Source organism: Monodon monoceros, unplaced genomic scaffold (genome assembly GCF_005190385.1).
Source record: "Monodon monoceros isolate NGI ecotype Baffin Bay Population unplaced genomic scaffold, NGI_Narwhal_1 Super_Scaffold_16, whole genome shotgun sequence".
In the NCBI taxonomy this organism is placed as follows: domain Eukaryota; kingdom Metazoa; phylum Chordata; class Mammalia; order Artiodactyla; family Monodontidae; genus Monodon; species Monodon monoceros.
The window spans coordinates 62,818,581-62,842,875 of NW_021703772.1; the positions used below are offsets into that span (position 1 = coordinate 62,818,581).

The 24,295-nt window shown below is 42.1% G+C and overlaps 1 protein-coding gene across 1 annotated transcript in view; it reads left to right on the top strand.

Moving 5' to 3' along the window:
• The window catches only part of LRP2 (LDL receptor related protein 2), a 197,641-nt gene that overhangs the window by 168,396 nt on the left and 4,950 nt on the right, over nucleotides 1-24,295 (top strand). The window contains exons 63-77 of the mRNA XM_029225973.1: nucleotides 1,742-1,870; nucleotides 5,344-5,475; nucleotides 6,491-6,622; nucleotides 8,285-8,428; nucleotides 10,159-10,324; nucleotides 11,956-12,084; nucleotides 13,147-13,367; nucleotides 14,145-14,321; nucleotides 17,490-17,609; nucleotides 19,167-19,257; nucleotides 19,957-20,024; nucleotides 20,182-20,299; nucleotides 20,806-20,935; nucleotides 21,974-22,081; nucleotides 23,644-23,751. Of these exons, the coding sequence (XP_029081806.1) occupies nucleotides 1,742-1,870; nucleotides 5,344-5,475; nucleotides 6,491-6,622; nucleotides 8,285-8,428; nucleotides 10,159-10,324; nucleotides 11,956-12,084; nucleotides 13,147-13,367; nucleotides 14,145-14,321; nucleotides 17,490-17,609; nucleotides 19,167-19,257; nucleotides 19,957-20,024; nucleotides 20,182-20,299; nucleotides 20,806-20,935; nucleotides 21,974-22,081; nucleotides 23,644-23,751 (1,973 nt within the window). The remainder of the gene's footprint in view (nucleotides 1-1,741; nucleotides 1,871-5,343; nucleotides 5,476-6,490; nucleotides 6,623-8,284; nucleotides 8,429-10,158; nucleotides 10,325-11,955; nucleotides 12,085-13,146; nucleotides 13,368-14,144; nucleotides 14,322-17,489; nucleotides 17,610-19,166; nucleotides 19,258-19,956; nucleotides 20,025-20,181; nucleotides 20,300-20,805; nucleotides 20,936-21,973; nucleotides 22,082-23,643; nucleotides 23,752-24,295) is intronic.

Sequence of the window (24,295 nt, forward strand, 5' to 3'; positions counted from 1 at the left end):
AACACTCTTAACCCCTCCCCCAGGGACATAACCTAGAGTCCCTCTCAGTAAATGAAATCCAGGAGCTCCAGGTGACAGGCACTAGTCATGCCATCAATTCCAGATGTGTTTCCTCTTGTTCTGGAGACCCATAAACTAAGAGACTAGTTTTATTTGTGTCTCCTGCCCCCAGTAGATAGTGGTAGAACAGGGGGAGCATAATGGAAATAAACATCCTCGTGGGGAAGGAAAGAATGAGACTCCTTGCCATCCCTGTTCTGTAGCAATTCTGAAATGCCACTGGGCTATGGTGGCACACGTTGGCCCAGGACAGTCCTGATTTACGTCTGTTGCCCTAGTGGAATTGTTAATAGAGCTCCTTCCCCTCTCACAAGCGTATCGACTTGGAGAGTAAATTGTATGTTTACCCTGTGCAGACATTGTGAAGGCCCTTATATAGTGGGGATCGGAGGAGATTCATTGATGAGGTCAAGACTCTGCTCTCAGAGGAGCACCTATGCCCATTTTTCCTCATTGTCTCTGCCTCCGCCCTTTGGGAGTGGTTGCTTGTCTATATCCCTCTTCAAATGAAGAGGGAAGAGGGGAGTATGCCCTCCTTAGGGGCAGTACAGCTTTCCCAGCCACTCCCTGCTCGTAGAAGGGTGGGGGCCCAAGAGTCTTGTCACCTCAGTCACAGTGTTTTGGTTTATTTGGTCGTATGTTTCGGAAACCGAGCAGGCTTTTGATCTGCTTGCTTTCAGTTAGTTCTAAGTGTCAATAACCTTACTCAGTGTTTTTGTTTGTTTGTTTGTTTTGGTTTTGGGGTTTTTTTTTTGAGACACAGTTCTTGAATTTGTTGCATTTCTTTGCTTTGTTTCCCTCACGCACCTTTGGGTCAACTTTGTCAGTTATATTCAGGCCAGAAAAGTAGATGGGCAGTCATTTAATTCAACTAAGAGATTTGACTGGTCCTTTTTAAACTTCAGAGTCTTATGTCATCTAAATGCAGTAGGTTCTCTGCAAACTGCAAATTTCTGGACTTTATTTTCTTTGATTTCTGCTTGTAAATCAACTAGTTCTTCCCCAAGCTTATCTCTTTCTTGCCAAACTCAGGTTATGGCAACCCGTGCACATTATTAACATTCCATTTTCTAACCTCTTTGCCCAGATTGACAAGTTCGGTAAACATGTGGTCCGCCTTCCAGTTTTTCCAAGGTGACAACTTTACAAATACTTTGCCACTGCGTAACACAGGCCTCCATCTTTCCCTCCTTTGGGATCACTTTCCTCGTTGCCTGCCTCCTGACTGACGCCAATGCCGAGTATTTTAGGTTTTGTTATGGAAGTGCCCTACTTCTATATCATTTAGGGTAATTAATACTAGTGACCACAACCAACAAATCTCAAACTCTCAGTGGTGTGACGTAGCCAAGGCTTATTTCTCACTCACATAAAGGCCAGTGCAGTTTGCACGCCTTTCTCCATCTTGACGCGAGGCCACCTGATACACATGGTCCCTGGGTTGCTGAGCAGGGAGGCACATAGGTTTTAATAGCTTCAGCTCAGAAGTGACACGTGTCACCTCCAACTCATAGTCCATTGGCCTGAACTAGACACATGGTCCCAACCTAACTGCAAGGGAGACGAGGAATTGTAGGGAAGCACACGAGCTTATTTGTGGAAATACTGCCTCTGCCACAGAAGGAAGCGTCGTGTTTCACGGAAGACAAAGTTTTGAGTTTACCTTATTCTTAAATTTTAGGTGTAGAACCGACTCCTAGACCTTGTACAGAAGATGAATTTAAGTGTAGCAATGGACGTTGCATTTCACAGCACCTGGTATGTGATGATGTCAATGACTGTGGTGACCATTTTGATGAGACGGGATGCAGTAAGTAAATACTTATTTTTATACTTCATTGTAGTAACTCAGGTTAACCTACTGGAAGCATGCAATAACATAAAGTAGACGATAACCGTGTTTCTCTTTAATTTACACGTTGTGTTCTGAACTGCAGTCAAGCCCATAGCTACCTGTTATTGAACACTTATTCTATACCAGACATTGTGCTAAACAGTACATGGATTATCTCATTTCATCCCTGTAACAATCCTGTGAGTTAGGTATTGTCTGTCTTTCTGTCTCTCTCTTTTAAACAAGTGAGGAAGCCAACTTACAGGTTAAATAAATTGGCTATGTCTTCCTGTCATCAAGAAACTGAGTCAGGATTTGAACTCTGATCTGTTTAACTGCAGGGCGTATCCTCTTCCCAGTTCATTAGGTGCCTCTCAGCACCTTGAAGCTATTAATTTTGTTTCTTAGTTTGTACATTTTTTCATCTTAAGCCAAATGCAGTAATCTTTGGCACATAGGGGAAGAGTGGTCGGTGAGAATGGAAATGTCACAGGGGACCTTGGAAGGACCACTTATTTTTAAGAGAGGATTTTGTGTAGGGAAAGGATGATGTATGCAATCAAGGGATGATTCTAGCTTAATATTGTGATGGAAATCTTGGAAGGGCATGCTAATTATTCACACTTTGGTAGTCCTTTGTAGCATTTATGAAATGCTTTCACATACATTCTCTAATTTGTCACTCAAGATAGCTCCAGGGGATTACTGCTATTATGTCTAACTATATAATAAAGCTCAGAGAGCTTAAGTAACTTGCTTGAGGTCACACAGAGTGGCAGAGGCAGAATTTGAACAGTCCTGGGACTGCAGTCTGGAAGAGCCAGCTTCTAGCTCCTCTGCAACTAGCTGTGCCACTTTGAGTACATACTGACTTCGTCAGGCCTCGATTTCTTCTTAGGAAAAAGGAGGGAGTTCTTCAAACCCTACAAGTCTGGACTTAGTCACCTTACTTAGCTGCACATGCTTTCAATTTTGTGGGCTTTAATCGCCTTTTTCTGAGGCGCCCCAAAGAATTCCTGGCAAATTTTCTCCTGTGTGGGTTACAAAACAAGATGAAGAATCAGCCATGTTGAGTTGATTTGCCATTCGTTTCACACACTTTCTCAATGGGGCCTGGAGTTTTTGACATAATAATGTGACTTGATTAAATATTTAAAAAGCGTAAACATGATGGAATTTGTAAAACCCAAAGGTAGATTTGGGTTCTGCTGCCTAGAGACTGATATGTGAATGGTTCCAGGACTTTGGAATATTTCCAAGTTAGGCTCAGGTCAAACATTGGTTTCTCTTTTAGTTACCTGTGCCAATTAAAAGCCTTAAAATTAACCTCAGTACTTTTAATTCAAATGACATTTAATTAAAAGCAGGGTTTATTTAAAGGAAATAGGTATCACAGGCATTAATATGGTATGGAAGCAGCATTTCTTTGCAGATATTAAGCGGATCTGTGATATGGAATTCAGTCTTACTGCAGTGGGCTAATTTGACTAAGACATAGAATTCTTATTTAAAACACCAGTTCTTTGATGCTGCTAATCCACTTGCTTTCCTTTTCTTTTCCTTTCGTCTCCTCTTCCTCCTCCTTTTCTTTTAAACAGGATCACTGAAGTGTTTTGGACATGTGTTTTCTTTTTTAAAAATATTTAAAAATCATGAAAGGAAAGACATTAACATTTTGCTCATACCATTGAGGGATAAAGAAAAGAAGTTAACCTCAGGTTGCAAATATTATTTATGTGATTACAGAGATAGATTGACCTGCTATTTCTCTGTCTGGTAGTTCTTATTCCTTCTTCATAAAATGGAAAATAGAGTGCCTACTTCCGAAATAGAGTATCATATATCTGGGTTGGGGGAGATCTTTTGTATTATGAATTAAAATGGTGATTGTTTTCAAATGAAAAAAGTTACAGGAAGGTCTTTACATTTGAGGATGAATCTCATAATGTTATAGGGTTCTGCTCTCGTTAAAGACTCTTGCTTCACAAGAGTGAACACTCATTCAAGGGAACACTTGGTCCAGAAATTTTTACCTCCTGGGATCCCTAATCACATTGTAGATTTTAGAGCTGGGGAGGAAATCACAGAGCCTCATGGTGTACTTGAGACTCAGAGAGGTTATGTGACTGGCTCAAGGCTATTCATGTTGATAAAAATAGGGTCACATTTATTGAGCAATGCTGTGGAGACATTACTTACCCACCTTACAGAAATTTAAAAGGTAATAGAGAAATACTATGAGAAACTTCATGCCAACGCATTAGACAACTTAGGTGAAATGGATAAATTCTTAGACAAAAAATGCTAAAACTGCCTCAGGAAGAAATAGAAAATCTGAACAGACCTATTTAGCAATGTGTCATTGTTAAGAGCTCAGACTAGACCTTTATTATAAGAGTTTAACGCATAAAGCTTTTAAGTATGAAATCCAAGGGCAGCATTCCATTGAAGGTTATTGTGCTTTATTTTGTGTTTTTGAAACTGAATGTTTTTAGTTTATTCAAACCACATACACCCATGGTCATTGTACCTTAAGGCAGCGGTCCCCAACCTTTTGGCACCAGGAAGACAATTTTTCCACGGATGGGAGCTGGAGGTGGGGTGATGGTTCAGGCGGTAATGCGAGCGATGGGGAGCGATGGGGAGCGATGGGGAGCGGTGGGGAGCGATGGGGAGCGGTGGGGAGCGATGGGAAACAGTGGGGAGCGGTGGGGAGCGGTGGGGAGTGATGGGGAGCGGTGGGGATCGATGGAGAGCGGTGGGGAGTAGTGGGGAGCGGCAGATGAAGCTTCGCTCGCTTGCCCGCTGCTCACCGCCTGCTGTGCGGCCCTGTTCCTAACAGGCTGTGGACCGGTAGTGGTCTGCGGCCTGAGGGTGGGGGACCCCTGCCTTAGGGGACCCTGAGAAGTGGCTAAGTTCACTTCATTGCCTACTATAGAGGACAAATAGATATAAATCTATTTTTATTTAAAAGAATTGAGTCAGGAGATACCTGTATCAGTGTCTTTTATTTATATGTGTGTGTATATATATACATGTATACACACATTTGAGATGTATCTATTTATATATAAACATTATTTATATATAAATATAATTATATAATATTAAGATAGTGGAGCAGGTGGTTACAGTTGTAAAGAGTCCCTGGCTGTGATTCTGTCCAGAACTGGATGCTCTGAGAATGAGCCTGGCAGTGCTGAGTATAATCAGAAAATTGCCTCAAGGATCTAACATTACATGTATTTGTACAAATGGTTTTCAAGCCATTATCAGATATCCCTATACAGAGGTCTCTGGTACTCTGCAAAGCTTATGGAAAGGGGTCATCTCAAGGTGTTCTATAATTGGCTATCTGTAGGTGTTCTTCTGATATACCACTTGACTGTTCATTTGTGGCTGATGTGCTTTGTACTTTTCATTTGTAATGCTGGGATTTTGTTTTTCAGATACAGGAAAAGAAAGGTCATGTGCTGAAAATCTGTGTGAACACAACTGTACCCAATTAAGTGAAGGAGGATTCATCTGCTCCTGTAGACCTGGGTTCGAAGCCAATAGTTTCGACAGAAACTCCTGTGAAGGTAGAGTATATTTCCTCCACTTCCTATTAGGGAGAACCTTGTACTTTTTAGATTCTCCGTTCATTCCCTTTTACTGAACATGGTTTAATTCCCTTCATGGGGCTAAGCTCATGGTCCTAGCTCATGAGCTAGGACCATGACTCAAGGATGCCAGTTGCTTTTTCCAGGCTATCTTACTGGTGCCTTGCAGAGCATTGGGCCATAGCTCATCTTCAGTAATGTCTGTGAAATTGATATGATTAATGAAGACCTGAGTGATGATACTGTACCAGTGTCTGAGATCAAATTTTCTTTTTTTTCTTTTTAACATCTTTACTGGAGTATAATTGCTTTACAATGTTGTGTTAGTTTCTGCTGTATAACAAAGTGAATCAGCTGTACAACACAAGCCTTACTTTCTTCAAACAACACGTATTTATTACATACCTCCTACATCAGATGGAAATGAGTTCCCAGGTGTGGAGTCCTAAGGGAGCTTATCAAGAATGGTAAATATCAAGTATGATTTTAGGTGTATTTGATCATTTGAATTTACTGTTCCTATCTCATGATGTGCCATACTCAGATGGTTAGAATAGTTCTTTTAAGGGCTGAAGCTTAAGAACTCAGTCGAAAAAACCAATCAATGACTTCCCTTTCTGAAGCCAATTAGCAGGAGGGAAGTGGTACCAAACATCAACAGCACAACAGCTGCTTCCCCAAAGGGAAAATCTTATTCTGTTGTTGTACAGAGTCAGACTGCTTCCGTTTAAATCTGGTCTTTGGGGTTTTGGGTTCAATAATAGTCCCTACCTCAGAGAGTCTTGCTGGAAGATTAAATGAGGAAAAAACATGAAAAGCATGTGAAACGGTGTCTGAAACTTGGTCAGTGTTCCACAAACATTGGCATCATCGCTTATGTTCATCTGCACCCTTCTCATCCTTATTGCTCGTGAATATGGCTTTAAACAGAAGCAGGGTCTCTAAGGAATGGATGGGAGCAGATGTTGCCCACTTGGTTTTATTTTGCCTACAGACGTCAACGAATGTGAGCAATTTGGGGTTTGTCCCCAGAACTGCCTTAACACCAAAGGAAGTTACGAGTGTTCCTGCGCCGAAGGGTTCAGGTCCGTGACTGACACACACGGAGGACGGTGTGCAGCTGACGGTAGGATGATTGACCTCGGGATTAACTGATGTACCAGGAAATAAACTTTAGAGTCTTATTTTGTAAATTCACCAGCTACTTCTCTTCCAACACACCCATCCACCCTCTTCTCCTCTCTCCTCCCCTGCCAAATTAAAACACTAACTACAACCCCCCAACAAATACTTAGGAGTTAAAACAAGAGTCAGGGGTTACGTATTATTCTGGATTTAGCCTCTGGTCCACCTGGATAAAAACTTCAAAAAGTGGACAAGATGTCACTCTCCAGAGGATTCAAACAACAAGTGCTTCCCTGTAGGATGGTGGTCACCAAAAGCTCCCAGTCCACTGAGGTCAAGGTTTGAGGCCCAGTAATTCAACGCGGGTCACAAAAAACGTTCCATTCAATGGGTCGCAGTCAGTTGGGGCAAATCAGGGACATTCTGTTGAGAAATGTCTTTTTATTGTTCATGGACTACTGATCACATACAAAAAGCATCTGGCTTATTTGCGACTTCAATCATTAGCTCTACATTTTAGGTTAATGCCAATATTTGAGAATCAGGCCTGAGTGAAAGCAGTAATAAATACTAGATAGAAATGACAATAAAAGTCAGAAGTATCACAGTCCAGATTTCCAGAGGTCTGATCTAAATCAGCATATCTCAGTTAAGGGGTCTTTATGATCTTATAGATTTGAATTTAAAGTTTGTAAATGAGTTTAAGGACTTGATAAGAAAATAGCATTTTTATTTTGCAAATGAAGGGTAAAATGGCTTTTCAATTTCTTCATACAAATTAGGCTTTTAAAGCACACATTTGACTAGCATACTTAAATATTTTACCCTCCAAGCATTTTTGACACTGAAGGAAAACTAGGATAAAGGCATTTGAACAGTTGGTGTGGTAATTAAGCAGCAAATTAGAAAATGTTTAACTCTTAACTAACGAGATGACTGAAATAAATTTGAATATTTATATAAAACATTATGTCAAGATAAAGGAAATATATAAAATGAACTTTCAAAAGTTACTTAAGTTAGATTCGACTGACATTATGCAAGTAAATTAAATTTTAAAAATTCTAGGCAATGCATCTTGGAATGAGTCACCATTTACATAGCTGCTTTAAGTAAAAAAAACCTTTTTTAAACCAAGAACAAGCTGTTTTTTGTCATTAGCTAGAAGCTAAATTGGGTCACAGAGCTGATTGCCTGCTAAAAGAACCATTAAAATCTGTCAGTAAAGAATGGGAAATGAGGACTTCCGGGTAAACTTTTAGTATGACTCTACATATTGTATTTCTTCTGTGAGACTGAATGTCTACAATCTTGTCTGTTTTACTGTCATTGAAAAAAAAATCAGTGAAAAAGAAGTAGCTATCCAGGGGTCTCAGTCTTGGCTTAGCTTTAAACTGTTGCCCAAAGATAAAGAACTGATAATATCCCTAACAGAAATGTTATCTTTCTACCTGAAATAGAGACAAGGATGTCGACAGTCACAGATTTTGCAACCCAGTTGATGGTCCTCTCTATTCATTAACAGAGATCAATTTTTAGAAAAATTCGTTTTTGTTTTATTTTTTAAGGGCAGGGAGGATATCTGCTGTTTTATATCCTACTGTTATAAACAAAAGTTCAGGTAGCACTCAAACAGATTAATCAGCCCTTCATTTGTTTACAGGTTACCCTCCTTTGCTGCTACTGCCCGAAAACGTGCGAATTCGAAAATACAATCTCTCATCTGAGAAGTTCTCAGAGTACCTTGAAGACCAGGAACGCATTCAGGCTATGGATTACGATTGGGATCCAGAGGGCACAGGCCTCAGTGAGTATGAACTGTGGCATCGGTCATTGATAACAGTTGAATACATTGAATTATAAAGTGTTGAACTTTGGGGAATTTATTTCTAATGAGTGAATGTTGTTGCCCGAGTGGAAGAGGATGCTCCCCCCGCCCAGCGTGCTCCAGACAATTTAGCTGTGGCCGTGCGTCCCAGCCAGTGTTTCCCACCTTCTCACGGAACCTTCTCCCATTTCTGGGGACTATCCTTTCAGGATCACCTCATGTCCCTTTGTTTACTATCTCCTTGTCTTTGCCCTTGCCTTCCCCACCGTTGTACGCTTGGAAAATTTCTACTCAAAGACCCAGTTCAAAGTCACCTCCCCTGTGATGTCTTTGATAATCCCTCCTGGCACAGTTCTGTGAGCCTGTAGCATTTTATACACGCTTCTACTAAAGCACATGTTATGTTGAGTTACAGCTAATTGTCCACGTATTTTTCTCCCTACATCTTAACTGTGTGCTCTTTGGAGACAGAGACTAAATCGAATTCATCTCTACATGCCTAGCATCTGACCCAGGATCTAGTACAGTGTGTGTGGTGGGCGTCCAATGAAGGAAAAATGAATGATGCTTACTGTGGAGTCTCTCATGGCTCTGGCGTGTGGGAGACGGTAGTGGGGCAGGAAAACTTGTGTTCTACACCTGTCTCCCTCGTCTACTAGCTTTATGACCTTAAATAATTGAAACAATTCTCTGGGTCCCCATTTCTCATCTGTAAAATAAAAGCGGTAATCTTGTTTGGCCTGCCTCCCTCTGAGAGTTGTTTGTAAAACCAAGTGAGATGACAGATATGAAAATGCTTTGCAAACTAACTATGTAAGATTTATTGCTGTTGTGTTTTCACATTTCATTATACAATACAATGAAATTTTCAACAATGGTTCAGGGAACTTCCCTGGCGGTCCAGTGGTTAAAACTTCGCTTTCCAGTGCAGGGGTATGGGTTTGATCCCTGGTCAGGGAGCTAAGATCCCACATGTCTCGCGGCCAAAAATCCAAAACATAAAACAGAAGCAGTATCATAATAAATTCAGTAAAGACTTTAAAAGTGGTCCACATCAAAAAAAATCTTAAAAAATAAAAAAAAGAATGGTTCATACCTAGGAAAGTATGTGCCTTGAAAGTCAGTCTTCCTATGCTTTTTTTTTTTAACATCTTTATTGGAGTATAATTGCTTTACAATGTTGTGTTAGTTTCTGCTGTATAGCAAAGTGAATCAGCTATACGTATACATATATCCCCATATCCCCTCCCTCTTGCGTCTCCTTCTTCCTATGCTTTTTAAAATGTCTGCTGTCCAATATCCTTTAGTCTATACATAAAATAAGACTTCTCATCTACACAGCTCCTTTATTGCTAGTATGGACTCAAACTCTTAACAATTTGCCCCTGGTTTATCTATATGTTCTGTTTTGGAAACTAGAACGTGATCCTAATGGGGGTAAATAGGCTGAAATATATTTTAATGGATTACCTTCAAATAGAGAGGACTAAGTATCAATAAGTTATCAATTGAAGCATTTGTAGCTAATAGCTCAAGTATGATAGATTTTGAGGTTTGATCATACTGGTTAAATTGAATTATTAGTATTATAGGAACACCGAAGAGGTAGAGGTGTCAATGAATGAACAGCACTTCACCTGATTAGACCCAGTTCCTCCCTTACCTGGTGTTCCTAACAGGAAACTGACCTGTGTGTCTTGCCTCCGCAGGTGTTGTATATTACACTGTGCTAGGGCACGGCTCTAATTTTGGTGCTATCAAACGTGCCTACATCCCCAACTTTGAATCTGGCAGCAATAATCCTGTGAAGGAAGTTAACCTGGATCTGAAATACATAGTGCAGCCAGATGGGTTAGCAGTGGACTGGGTTGGAAGGTAAGTTTAGCCTCATTCTATTTTCCTGGCCAGAGCTCCCCTCTGCTCACCATGGCACGTGAGTTAAACTGGCCCAGATTATGGGCACACTCAGCCTCAGGGGCAGCTGGGTGATGCCTGGACTTCCTGTAGCCTCAGCAACTACCTCGGCTTCCCCATTGTGTCATATAAACATCATCACTTCCTATATTCTACGTGTGCCATGAAAATTTTGGGAAAGCCCCAAGGTCAAGATTTTATATTTTATCTAGGAGAGCATTCTTGCCAACAGAGTTCTGGATTCCAAAATGAACTTTCAGTATGGCAGCGCTGTTCATTTTGTGAAGAAATGGGACAGCCTTACATTCTACCAGCAAAGCAGTTGAGATGAAACATGTTTCTTTATGGTATTGTTTTGAGGAGGAACAATCCACATGTTGTGTTTTTAGGAGGCTATGTTTTCTGAACAGATTGGAAATTTGACTTCCCTGTATAATCTTTGGGTTTGAGTTAATAGAGCTGTTAGCTTTGATCTGCTCTTCTACACCTTCTAGAACTTCAGGGACCAGAGCCAGACATTTTGGACGATACCTAAATAAGAACCTTAAGTAGGTTTGTCATCAGATACATGCATGAGAGGCAAACTGATGTGGAAGAATTAATAAGCTCCTTCTTCAAGGAAGAGCCTTGGGTTGGAATGACGTTTGTGGGAAAGTAATTACATTACAATCAGAATTCAGCCATTTGTAGAACCTCTTATGTCCTTGAAATGAACTAATAAAGGAAAATGTTTGCTGCGCTCTGGGAGAACAGAGAATCCTATGTAGTATTAATTAATTTTCACCTTTTCGCTCACTTGTCTGGTGCTCTTGGAAGACTTGAGCATCTCTGCAGAAGTTAAGTAGGTCCCACTGTGCCTGCAGTGTAACAGGAGACTCATTTCAGCAACTTCTGTCAGGAAACAAGACCTCAGAGAGTCATGAACTGGAAACTCTAGACTTTAGCGCTTCCTTCTTCAAACCAACCACTTCCTTCTTCAAACCAACCAACCAAGATCTGTCTTCTTGTTTGAAATTTTACCTCTTCTCAGCCTTAATGAATGAGTAAATTTAAGCAACTGCTGGAACTCTTTCTGCTTGTTAGAGGCTGAGATCTGAAGCCTTAGGGATGGAATAAGGGCAGGATGGCTTTGCTGAGTTTGTTATTTTGAATGGCTATTTCCACTCATCCTTGGAGCTGATGCCAGATTCCTAGTGATTCCAATGGGCTCTTGGCTGAGGAGGAAGCCAACTCACAGGCAGTCAGAATGAAAGGCCAACAGTGCCTCACAACTCCTATCTAGAAGCAATTGTCTCATAATAGTGCCGGATGTGAGGTTCATCATCATTACCAATCCTGGCTGATACAGCTGCTTTGGCTGAATATCCCCTTCATCCGACACCCCATCACTTGTAACTTTCTACAGATGTCCCCTTGGCTGAAGAGATTGGGGCATTCCTGGGAGAGGGAGGCTGTGCTCTCATCATCACTGGTGTCTGAGTAGCTGTCTTGTTGGCCAGAACTTCCAAACTAAATGCTCTCATCTTCACACCTCTTCCCCAGAAGTCCAGTCTAGACTTTTCAATTGTTTACCTTTGTCTCTCTAAATTCAGGCATATTTACTGGTCAGATGCCAGGAGTCAGCGGATCGAGGTGGCTGAACTAGATGGAAGGTACAGAAAGTGGCTGATTTCCACTCAACTGGATCAACCAGCTGCAATAGTTGTGAATCCCAAACTAGGGTAAGTACTTGAAGGAGTCCTTAATGTTCTAGATATTTTCCACTAGATTCTCCAAAAAATTATATCTTCAATTATCTTTTCCTAATTGTACTGAAATTGTCCTTGGACTTTTTTGAGTGGCACCTATGACTATTTTCAAGAATTATAATATGCCCTAAAGATCACTTAGGACAAAACAGGCTTCAGAAGATGGACACTGTGTCAGGGGAAGGCCTCTGGCCGCACTTTTTCCACAGCCCAGTTTGTCTAAAACCCACACATTTCTCAACAGAATTTAAGGATTGAGCAACACCTGATGATTGGTTTAGACTAGACATTGCAAAGTGGTGGCTGATGGGCTAAATATGGCCCATACACTTATTGGACTTGACCTTCACAGAGCTTTAAGATTTTTTTTTTTTGTAAACTTAGTAGATAACATTTAAATTAAAAATAAATATTTGTATTTTTGGCTTGAAAAATCAGAAGAACTGGTAAAGTTAGGTAGGTATGCCTTCCTTGACGCGGTATTGCCTGGAACTCTTAGACAGGGCTTTGCTTGATGTGGTGTTTGCCCATCACTCTACATTCATAACTGCCCTGTTCCACCCATTTATCTTGCCTGCCTGATCCTTTCTAGGTGTTTAAAGGGTACAGTCCCTGGTCTGCTCAGTTCTTCTACAATTAAGTATTAATTGCATGCAAAGTAATACCTTTTCAAAGAGTTAGAATGTAAGCTCCATGAGGGAAGGAATCTGTTTTGTTCTCTGATACGTTCCAAATACGGGATAGTAGCTTCTCACACAGCGGGCATTCAAGAAATATTTTTTGAAGAATGAACAGCTTTTGTGATTATATATTTTAAAAGGTCTGGATATATATCTTTGGACAGGGCTGGCCAGTTTCTATTGGGAAAGTGCAGTTCTCAGGAAGGATAGATCACAGATGCACAGGCTCCCCCCCTTTCTCTCCCTGTCTTGTGTAAAGTATAAAAATAGCATCATTTAGGACCCAAGGCTCTTTGAAAACCAGTTGATTTCTCCACTAGATGAAATGCTGCCATGAGGAAACCTTCCGTTACAGGTTTATGTACTGGACTGACTGGGGCAAAGAACCTAAAATCGAGTCTGCTTGGATGGATGGGCAGCGTCGGAAAGTCCTGGTTCAGGAGGACCTCGGTTGGCCAACCGGCCTTTGTATAGATTATGTGAATGGTGACCGGATCTACTGGAGTGACCTCAAGGAGGACATTATTGAAACCATCAAATATGATGGGACCGATAGGAGAATTGTTGCAATTGCAGGTTAGAAATTTCACTTAGAATTTCATATATTAAATAATTAATGTATTTCCAGTCTCTTTGCCCATTTTCGTAAGAAGGAACCCTAATCTTAGGAGATGCTTTTTATAGTTTCTTAGATACCACTCTGCCCAGCTCCCAGCTGCTGATTTAAATGCAAATGAATCTATTAGCAGTTATTAAGTCCTTTTTGTATAATTAAAAGAACTTGCTGTCAGCAGCAGATGTTGAAATAACCGTTTCTTGTTGGGTTGCTCTGATAGAGATGGCCATCATGTGTTCCAATGGTAATCTGTGTCTAACCACTTCTAGGTACATTAGTTTTTAATGTGCTAGATTGCTTTTTATGCACAACTGGAAACGTCTAGGAGAGAAGCATTTTGTTTTCTTATCTAGACTCTACAGAACTACAACAATCCAGCACGTAACAGGTTTTTCTCATAAGTGGTGTCTTATGTTCACAGAAAAAAAAAAGATCTCTGCCCTACAGATTGTTTTCTAAAAATAAAATAAAATCAGCAACTTGAAAGTGAGCGAGTCCCCTATAATTGGTGTCATTCGGTAGGCATTGATCTATTTTAATTTCTGTCATCTTGATCTCCTGGTGCAGCACACTTTCATGGTCGTGTGTACAGAGAGTCTGCCTGAATGTTGCTGGAATTTTAAGGTGTTGCCTAAGAGATTGATCCAAGCGGTTTGACTTCTGACATAAAAGTGGGGCTCAGGTATCTTCTTTTCAGTAACCTTGTTTTGTTTTGCTTTTCCCCTGTGGGTGAACAGCAATGACCCCTTATAGTCTGGACATCTTCGAGAGCCAGTTATACTGGTCATCTAAGGATAAGGGAGAAGTATGGATCCAAGATAAATTTGGGCGAGACGAGAAAGAGAAATTGCTGATAGTGAACCCTTGGCTCACGCAAGTTCGAATATTCCATCAATGGAGATATAATCAGTCAGGTAGTCACCAACCTTATTTCAAATTAATGGCTATATTTCTTTTGGAAAATGGTGGTGGATAATAATAGGCTGATCTCCCTGTGCCTGAAACGTGTGTGTGTGTGTGTCTGTGTGTGTGTCTGTGTGTCTGTGTGTATTTTAACCATTTTGACCAAAGAAGATAAAATTGGAGGTCGAATGCAATGATGCACACCACCAGCAGATATGGAGTAAAAATACTTCAGTCCTTGTTACTGCTTGGAGTTGTGGGGTTGTACTCTTAGGCCACAGAATCCAGTAGGTGTCAGACCCCCTGCTAAATGTGAGTTGGGTTGCCAAGTCACGTAATAGGCTTCGTGGACATCAGAAGTCTTACCCACTCTAGCAATTGCAAGGCCGGGCTAGTCAAGTCATCCTGAGCTATGCGAGCCTTAGCTTAAAGCTTAAAGGATGCATTTCTACATCCTCCCTTCTTTCTCATTTTCTGAGTTCTTGGTCCTGCTTCCTCAGGTTACCTGTGTTCTAATTCATCCTTCATCATTGTGTGGAGTAATGTGAAAGAGAAAGGACATTATCTTTTTCCCGTGGGCACATTTTTATTCACTGATGTCTTTAATGATTTTTATTTCAGACATAGGTAATTATATATCAAAATATTCTATCAAATCTTTTTTTTGGAAATATCTTCCTTTTTTTTAAATTAATTTTTATTGGAGTATGCTTGCTTTACAATGTTGTGTTAGCCTCCACTGCACAACAAAATGAATCAGCCATCCTCATACAGATATCCCCTCCCTTTTGGACTTCCTTCCCATTTAGGTTACCACAGTGTATTAGGTAGAGTTCCCTGTGCTATACAGTATGTTCCCATCAGTTGTCTATTTTAGAGAATATCAATAATGTATAGTGGGGAAAGGACATTTTTGAAGTGAGGAAAGGAAATAGACTTTTATTAAGTTCTGTATGTCAGATTCTCTCTTCAGGATTAACCCAGACATCTGCTTCTTCAATTAATCTTCTCCCAAACTTATAAAGAGGTTTAATTTTCATCTCACAAGTAAGGCAACTGACAATAGGAAAGATTTAGTAACTGGTGCGCCCAAGTTACACAACCAGCGGATAAGCTTTAAACCCAGAAATGGTTTTTAAACTCAATGCCATTCACCCAAAAGCTTAGCACCTTTCTGTTCTGGTACTCAATGCCATTCACCCAAAAGCTCAGCACCTTTCTGTTCTGGTCCAGCTATCAGTGTACCCAATTCCAGATTGCATTCTGTGGCTGTGTGGCCTTTGACAAGTCACCTCCCTTCCAATCCCTGCATGTGAAACAGATGTGGAGCCTGAGGTCCCCCTGAGTTCTCTGATACTCTGAGAGCCTGAATCAGTCTTGACAAACTGAAGTGCAGAACGGAGGCTCCCAGGAGATTACACTGGCGGCAAATGCCTTTTCTAGGGATTAGCCCCCTTGTGTTGCTGGTAGTGATTACCCTTCTTCAGACCTTCTCCAAAACATTCCAGACCCCACTGATATAATAGCTCTTGTGTCCTAAATGCTCCTGCAGCTCTTATGTTTGGCAGTTTCAAGGGCAGGAGGGGAGAGCCCAGTATACCTGCGGAGCCCCCTCTGGCCCCTGTAGAGAGGACAGCCCAGGGGTCAGGCAGAGGAAAATCTGGAGACTTTCCCTGAAAAGCATCTCAGCCAGCTGATACTCTGAGCCTCCTTTGCAAAGTGTTGATTGATGAGTAGGCCAGAGGCTCAGCCCAGCTGTGCCAGATTAGCATTTACTCTGGACCAATAGCTCTCCAATTTTAGCACGTGTCAGAAACGTCTAGAGGGCTTGTTGAACACGCCTTGCTGGGTCCCACCTGAGGGGTTTCTGACTTAATAGGCCTGAGGTGGCCTAAGAATTTGCATTTCTGACAAGTTCCCAGGTGATGCTGATGTTGCTGGGTCAGGAACAACATTGTGAGGACCCCTGCTCTACTCAAAGGGTGGGCCAGGGACCAGGAGCATTGGTACAATACGGGGGCTAGTTGGAAGTGCAGACCCTCAGGCCTACCCCAGCCCTCTTGAATCCGATTCCCCAGGTTATTTGTACGACATTAAAATTTGAAAGCGTGCTCTAGAGAGCTGAAGAAATGGTCATGGGACAGGTTTTTTGTTGTTGTTGTTGTTTTCTTTGCGGCACGCGGGCCTCTCACTGCTGTGGCCCCTCCCGCCGCGGAGCACAGGCTCCGGACGCGCAGACTCAGTGGCCATGGCCCACGGGCCCAGCCGCTCCACAGCACGTGGGATCCTCCCAGACCGGGGCACGAACCCGTGTACCCCGCATCAGCAGGCGGACCCCCCAACCACTGCGCCACCAGGGAAGCCCATGGGACAGGTTTTCAGTGAGGCTTTTTACAGCCATGCCTCGTCCATGGTCACGTTTTTGCATGACAGAGAATCAGGATTATAGAATGTTAGTCTGAGAAAGAATTTAGAGACGACCTAATCCTTGGATAAATCATAATATATGCTAAGCTAGTTTCAGAATTACCTGAGGCGCTTTTAATGGTAATACTTCAGTTCCATCCCAGAGAGATTTAAATCTGGATTTCTGTGACAGGGCATCAATCATTGTGAATAGCTCCCAGGTGATTCTGATAATCATAGCTCTAAATTCCCTAATCTTGCAAATAATGAAACTGAAGCCCAGAAGGAAGTTCTCCGTGGAGAGCAGGGGTGGAAATCACATCCAATGTATGCTTTGGCTGGACCACACTTTATGATCTATCCAAATTTGGGTGATGACAAATCTTGATATAATAATGGGGTCTTACTGACCTTTTAGAAATATCTCAAATTGCTTAGTGCTGATTGGTTTTTGAGGTCATGCAGTGAACCAGACGGACACCTATCTTCCAAACCTGCCAGAGCAATAGGGGAGATAAATGATGCCAGAAGAAAATGTGAGGGGTACAGCAGTGGGATGGAGAGCATGGGGAGGGACTGTGGCACTTTGGTGGGGTGGCAGGGGAAGGTAGCGTAAATGAGGGTGAGTTGCCAGGTGGCACGCGGCTTAAAGGTGTTGGTATGCTGCCTGGGCTCTGATGCCACCTGGCCACAACTCAGTGGGTGGGCATGTCCTTGGTTGGGGTATTCGTTCCCTCCTCGGAAACTAACCGCTGCTCTCTTCTGCTTTCCAGTGCCCAACCGCTGCAAAAAGGTCTGCAGCCACCTTTGCCTTCTGAGACCTGAGGGGTACACCTGTGCCTGTCCCCAGGGCTCCAGATTTATAGAAGGAAGCGTCACTGAGTGTGATGCAGGTAGGGACACTGCCTGGGGGCCTGGGAGAGCTCCTTTGCCTTCGTTAGTAGGTTCCCTTACCCGTGCTTCACCTTTTTCAGGAGCATGAAGAATTCCTGTTTACTGGTCTCTTGCAGAATAGAGTGGGGATGGCTAGAAAGAGGGATGGGAGATGTGGAAAATATGAACAGAGCTGAGTGGGACTTAAGGGGCCAAACGGATCTTGTGTTCCAATGATTTCTGAGAATTATTTGCCAAGATCTGCAGAGATTTAGATCCAGTGGCCCTAAATCGACTGTTGTGTTGCCTATAAAGACATTTTGAAGAGTGAGTTTCCTATAAGGCCTCTTCCTCCTTTCTCCACCCCGTACTGGATCCCAATCGCCCCTGAATCTATTCAGTCTTAACGGAGCTCCTCAAGGTGGAGAACCAGGCTCCTGAGGTGGGACGGGGGCGCTTATCCAGTACAGAGGGGAGGCCTAGAGGAGGTTCACTGGTTTTCCCACATGCTCATTTCAAAGTTTGGACAAGTGAAAAAGGGCCACGTTTTAAAATGTACCTTATGCTCTTGGGAGGAAGCCGGAAGGAAGGAAGGAAGTAAACAGCGGTTTAATTCTCATCCCAAATGCTATAGATGGTCTATTCTTGGCAAGACCTTTCTTCAGTGACTCTTTTAAATGAAGGAGTTAATAAGCCATAGGGAGTAACTAGTTAGTGTCCCTAACTAGCATCCAATGCTTGATAAGGGTGTTAGAAAATCATCCTGCAATTCACTAGTGGCCCATTTTATGGCTCACATCCTTGGGCCCTTCCCCCTGCTTTAGCTGATGGGGAAGTGAAGAGGCGTAACCATGTTCTGCCACCAGGGGGCGCAAGCGGTTAAACAAGGCACCTCCTGTTGACTTCCCAACCAGGCTGAAAAGTTGGCAGGTTTAGAGCACGAACTCAGCAAGTAAAAACTGCCCCCTCCCCTTCCCCTATCCCCGCTCTTATCCCAATGCTACTGGGGAAATATTGGCAAGATTACAATCTTTAGCAAGGGCAATTTTGAAGGTCTTAAAAAATGAGGAGATCTCCAACCAGCTGTCCATTAAGCGGCCATTTATCTGTCTACGTGTCCGTTTATTGATGAATGGATTGCTGATACTTCGGAGCCTTTAGTGGAAGTTTCGGGGTGTGCCTAAGTTGAATTCTTGATTTTAACTGGGTTCAAAGAGAAGAATTCTGAAAACTTCAAAAGAAAATGTCAATGTCCTGAGAGATTTCCTTTACCACAATGTTCTTTTTAACTATTAGTATATATTCTGGAGTCTAGTATCTCACCACTGTTTTGCGGGGGGGGGGGGGGATGCTATAAACTGCCTTTTTTTCCCTACCAAATGTATGTTACTCCCCAAGACCTTATTGATAAAGAAATTCATCTGACTTAAGGGGAAGGTGACATTTAAAAGGGAGACTAATTAGCTGCCCCACCACATGGGCTCCCCACTCCAGCCCTGGGCTGAAGCAGGTTTGCATGGTAGGGGGCTCTGCTGAGCGCCGCTGACTAACACCTGCGTGGCTTTCCCTTTCTGCAGCGATCGAAAGTCCTATCATCATGCCCCCTCCATGCAGGTGTATGAACGGAGGAAACTGCTATTTTGACGAGAATGACCTCCCCAAATGCAAGTAAGTCTGAATGCTGTAGGTCTTGCATCTTCTGGGGGGAGTTTGAGACCTCAAAGTAGCCAGAAAAACAAGTACAAGAACCTTGCCTGTTCGCTAATTTTCACATCATAACCAGCTTGCCCTCCAATGGGGGAGTCCACAGAGCGCTAAGGCAGTGCTTCTCAAACTATAATGTGCGTGAGAATCACCTGGGGCTCTGGAAAAAAATGCCCATCTCATTTACAGGGATTCTGCATTTCTGACAAGCTCCCGGGGAGATGCCACAGAACTGTGGGCCACGCTTTGGGGAGCAAGGAGTTAGAGAAGTGACAACCCCATTTTCCTACTCACCTCAGATTACTAATTATAATTGGATTGTGGGAGAGCAGCTGTCAGCAGAGCCGTTACAGTGCTAGGCGCTCACGAGGGGCAGAGACTGGGCTGAAGATTTGGAGAGCAGAGAATTATCAAGAGAGCTCTTAACATGGAGCAAGATGATATTTAACGAAAGCACGTCAAAGGAAAGAACACAATGAAGGTTTCCAGTTCCACTTTCCAAGGAGGAATTCCATAGATTAGAGAAGACACCAATAGGTTTATTTGTTGAGGCTGATTCTGTAGATGCCACAGGTATTCCCTCAAAAGTGAATTTCCACAGTCAGATTACAATCAGAGCCCAAGAAATCAACAGCTTGTGAATGATTCTTCTTTTCCTTTCAGATGTCCTAGTGCCTACGTGGGAGAATACTGTGAAATAGGGCTTTCAAAAGGCATTCCTCCCGGAACAAGTAAGTTTTAAGAATACGAGGGACATGGGAATGCATCATGGTAACTAAACTGAGTGTTGTCTATATTCTGTTTAACTCCAGTCCCTATTGCTAAGACTACTGGCTCTTTTCCTTCTCCTCATGTTCATATGTTTGCTTCTTCTTCCCTCTTTGACAGCAGCGGCCGTGCTGTTGACAATCATCCTGATCATCATAATTGGAGCTTTAGCGACTTTAGGATTTTTCCACTATAGGAAAACTGGCTCTCTTTTGCCTTCTCTGCCCAAGCTGTCAAGGTCAGTTTCATTAGGTGGAATATTGATTTTAGACGTCTGTGTGATCTGTAACCACGTAAATAACTTAGTTTTTCTTTTAAGTTAAAAAAGCATCCTAGGCTGTTCACCTATTCTGCGGAAACAAAAAATACTGAACTTAAAGCAGTCACTTCAGATCACAATGTCTTAATTGATTGCTTCTCTGAAGCCTGAGTACAAATCACATTTTAGAGTCTAAAGGGTTGTACGTTGAGGTTACACTGGAGAACAGCGTCGGCTGTTTGAGGGACCAGGCTTGCTTTCCGCAAGTGCCCAGCTGGTCCTCTCCTCATTCTCAAGCATTCGGGAATGTGCTCGAACATTTCCAGGAGGTCACTAAGGGAATTTATTCCCATATGTGATGTGTAAATGCGAAGTGGGAATCGAGCCTTTCATTTAAGGAAGAGCTAGGAAAGGGTACAAAGAAAGAATCCTATTGCAAAAGATTGTTTTTTAAAAATAATAAGACACTGATTACTTCTTTTCAGCTTAAGCAGTCTTAGCAAATCCTCTGAAAATGGAAATGGGGTGACCTTCAGATCAGGGGATGATGTTAACATGGATATTGGAGTATCTGGTTTGGGGCCCGAGTCTGCTATTGACAGATCAATGGCGATGGTGAGTTTGGTTTCAAAGTGACTATTTGAAGGTTATCATTTTTACTGTTTTATCAAAGAAACACTTTTTATAAAGAATAAAATTCACCTAGAAAAAAATGAAATACTGTATGCCCCCTCACTATACCAAGTTAGGAAACATTAGGTTTGTTGTAGAAATGTGTCTAAAAACATTAGTAATGAAATTGAAATTAACCCCTGATCTAAGCCACACGGTTGAACTGGAATCATGAACAGTTTTAAGTTTAATTGGAGTCTTAAACAATCTATGTTTTTTGGGAAACAGGGGAGAGGGACCATGATATTCTGTTTTTATTCGATGACTTTTTGTATGTTTAAAGGAAGAGGCAGGGAAATAACATGTTTCCTAGTCTCACATATTTTCCCACCAGTGTGTAGTGTTGGGATAAACAGTGGTTTTAGAGTCAGTGGTTGGTTCAAATCACAACTCTGCCACCTGCTAGGTATGTAATAGTAGGGATGGAGCTTGATCACTCTGTCCCCATCTGTAAAATAATCCCTCCTGTGAGGACCAAATACTTTATGAATGGACTAGTATCCACTCTGAAGTCTACCATCAGTGTTGGGAAATCATTCCCAGTATTCCGCCTCCCCACCAATCTTTCCTTTTTGTTCCTGCCTAAAGGTACAATATTATCCCTCCTGTCTTCTTTCCCCCTCTCCCTCTTCTCTTTGCTCCTCTTCCAGACCCCCACCCTTTTCTCTATGTCCAAAGCCAATCACCAAGTGAGTTATTTGCCTTAAGGAGCCATAGAGAACTCGGATAAGGGAAGAGGGTTTCTGTTCTCCTGACCTGAGGAGTTAGTGCATTTACATTACTTTACATAACGGTTTGCCTCGTGGAGGCCTTGTGTCTCCGTTGGCTTTTGTTGGAGGTGGGGGGCAAGTTCTTTTTGGGTCAGTTGGACGTCACACCTAGCGTACCTCCAGGTGTGAAGAGCACATCCTCCTCTGTGTATGAATCAGATCAGCACGGTATGATCTTTTTTTTTTTTTCTTTTTTCTTTCCCTCCATCAGAGTGAACATTTTGCCATGGACCTGGGGAAGCCGCCCATAATATTTGAAAACCCGACATACACCTCCAGGGACACTGCTGTCAAAATGGCTCAGCCAACAACAACCCCGGTGAGAAATCACAGTCCGTGCTGTCAGGTTTGGCTGTTGCTGGATCTTGTTCTTTGGAATAATGTGCCTTTAGGGTCCTCCCAACCTTCCCTCCATGGAAGGAAGCACACTGGTCGCTTCCTCAGCTTCACTCCCTGCAGTAACAGGACTGACCCAAGGACAGAAGGCCTGAAAACAATCAGAATCCTGGGTTTTGGCAGCCATTCTTTGGCACCCAGACCAAGAGCCTTTTCATCCCGAGTGGTCAGAGCAGGAGGTCTGAGTGCATATTCAGAGGCTTGGCAAACACTGTGCCTGACACACACATACGGGCTCTCTGTAAATAACTGTGAACTGAATGAGTGGATGGTCGTCAGGTCATTATACAGAGGTTTGGGGTACTGGGCACACTCTCTGGGTTCTGACTGGTATCACAAGGGTGTGATTTGAGGTGACCTCCCTGCTTGCCCTTGTCATACTTTTCTGGAAAGTACAAAGGTCTTCGAAGTTGATAGGCAGATATATAAATTTCCTTTGATGAGGCCCTATTACTCACTCATCTTTTAGAGGAACAGGGAGATGAGATAGACGTATGGATGAAGGAACAGAACTCTTCATTAGGGCTGGATCAATAGCCCCAGCGTCACTGCCAGTGCCTGTCAACTGTTAGGTAGCCTGTCTTTCCTTTGTCAAAACAGCTAGGGCCTCGGCAAAATACAGTTTCACTGTTAACACCTAAACTTCTTTTGAACTCACAAGGTATAGTACATTTTAATGTTAAGACAGAAATGTTTATTTTATGAATAACTTTCTTAAGATCAGCAATATTTGAATCTTGAAAGCATTTTGCCTGATCCTTTAATATCCAGATAGCAAAACTTTACATGATAAAATAGATTTTTGGCATTTTTCCCTTGAAATAAAACGAAGCCATGTTTACCAATACATTTCCAAGTTAGAGAAGAAATAAAGTGGTGAATGTAAAAATATAGGAAAAGGGGTGAATTTCTACCCTGTAATTTATTAATTATATATCCATGGTAATTTGTGCTTTAAGAGGGAACCTCGGAATCACATGAATGTTACAGAGGGGTATTAATGTCATTATGCCTCTTGTTTTAAAAATTCAACCTCTTTTAAGCAGTCCTCTGAAATTAATAATTTTATTCTAAATATCCAAACGTAATGCGTTTGGAAATAATTCATACTGTTCTATTAGGATTTAGCTGCCAATATACAACCAGAGTATCCTTTATCCAAAACTACGGTCAACAGTGGGAGTAAGGGGCCCTAGAGAACACCGTAGAAGTTGCTATTACTACATGAGAGTGTGACCATTGATGGGTGTATTTGCCTCCCAAGATTAAGGCATCAGATAGACAACTTAGTAGCTGGTGCTCCTGATTTTGGGGAGACGAGAGTGGTGTTTATTCCTGGACCACAGGGTTGGTCTCATATAATAAAAATGGTGCCAGTTCATGTTTGTGGGAGAGCAAGGTGATAAACAGAACCAAAGAGCTGATAAGAAACTTTATAGCAAAAATTCTTTCAAAACTGAATAATGGCCTTCAACATGCACACAGGTAACCGAATCCGGAAATGTGTATAACGAAAACTATGGAAGTGCCATAAACCCTGCTGAATTAGCTCCAGACACAAAGCCAACTTCCCCAAGTGCTGATGAAACTCAGGTAACAGTGACTGACTACTGAAATGATACGGGATTTGGGAAGGACTTTGGAATTGCTGGGTTTATTAATCCTAGACAAACTAGAGAGACCCTGATAGGCTCATAGAGCCCAAGATGTATAGGCAGTTAGTAAAGATAATTTTATCATAAACTGAAAGACTTTCCACTGAGTAAAGCTACATTCTAACACTGCGTTGGTAATGATGTTCCTTGTGACATGGGAGGTAAAGCAGAAAAGAAGGGCAGCCGACTTCTGGACGCAGCCTCTTCAAATCAGAGGCGTTTAATTTGAGATAACAACTTAGTATGAATAAAGACCTCACTGTGTCAATGATGCACATAGAGGACCTTTTCCTTTCCCGTGCAATATAATTTTTCTACAGTGTATATCTTTGTTCCCTTAATAATGTATGTTGCTTTTAGCTCTACTCTTGTTACCAATGTTGACCACTAGATGGCACTAATTTACACTCTCTTCATCTATCCATCTGTCCATCTTCCATCTAACCATCCAGCGAATATTACTGCCCTCAATGTGCCGGGCA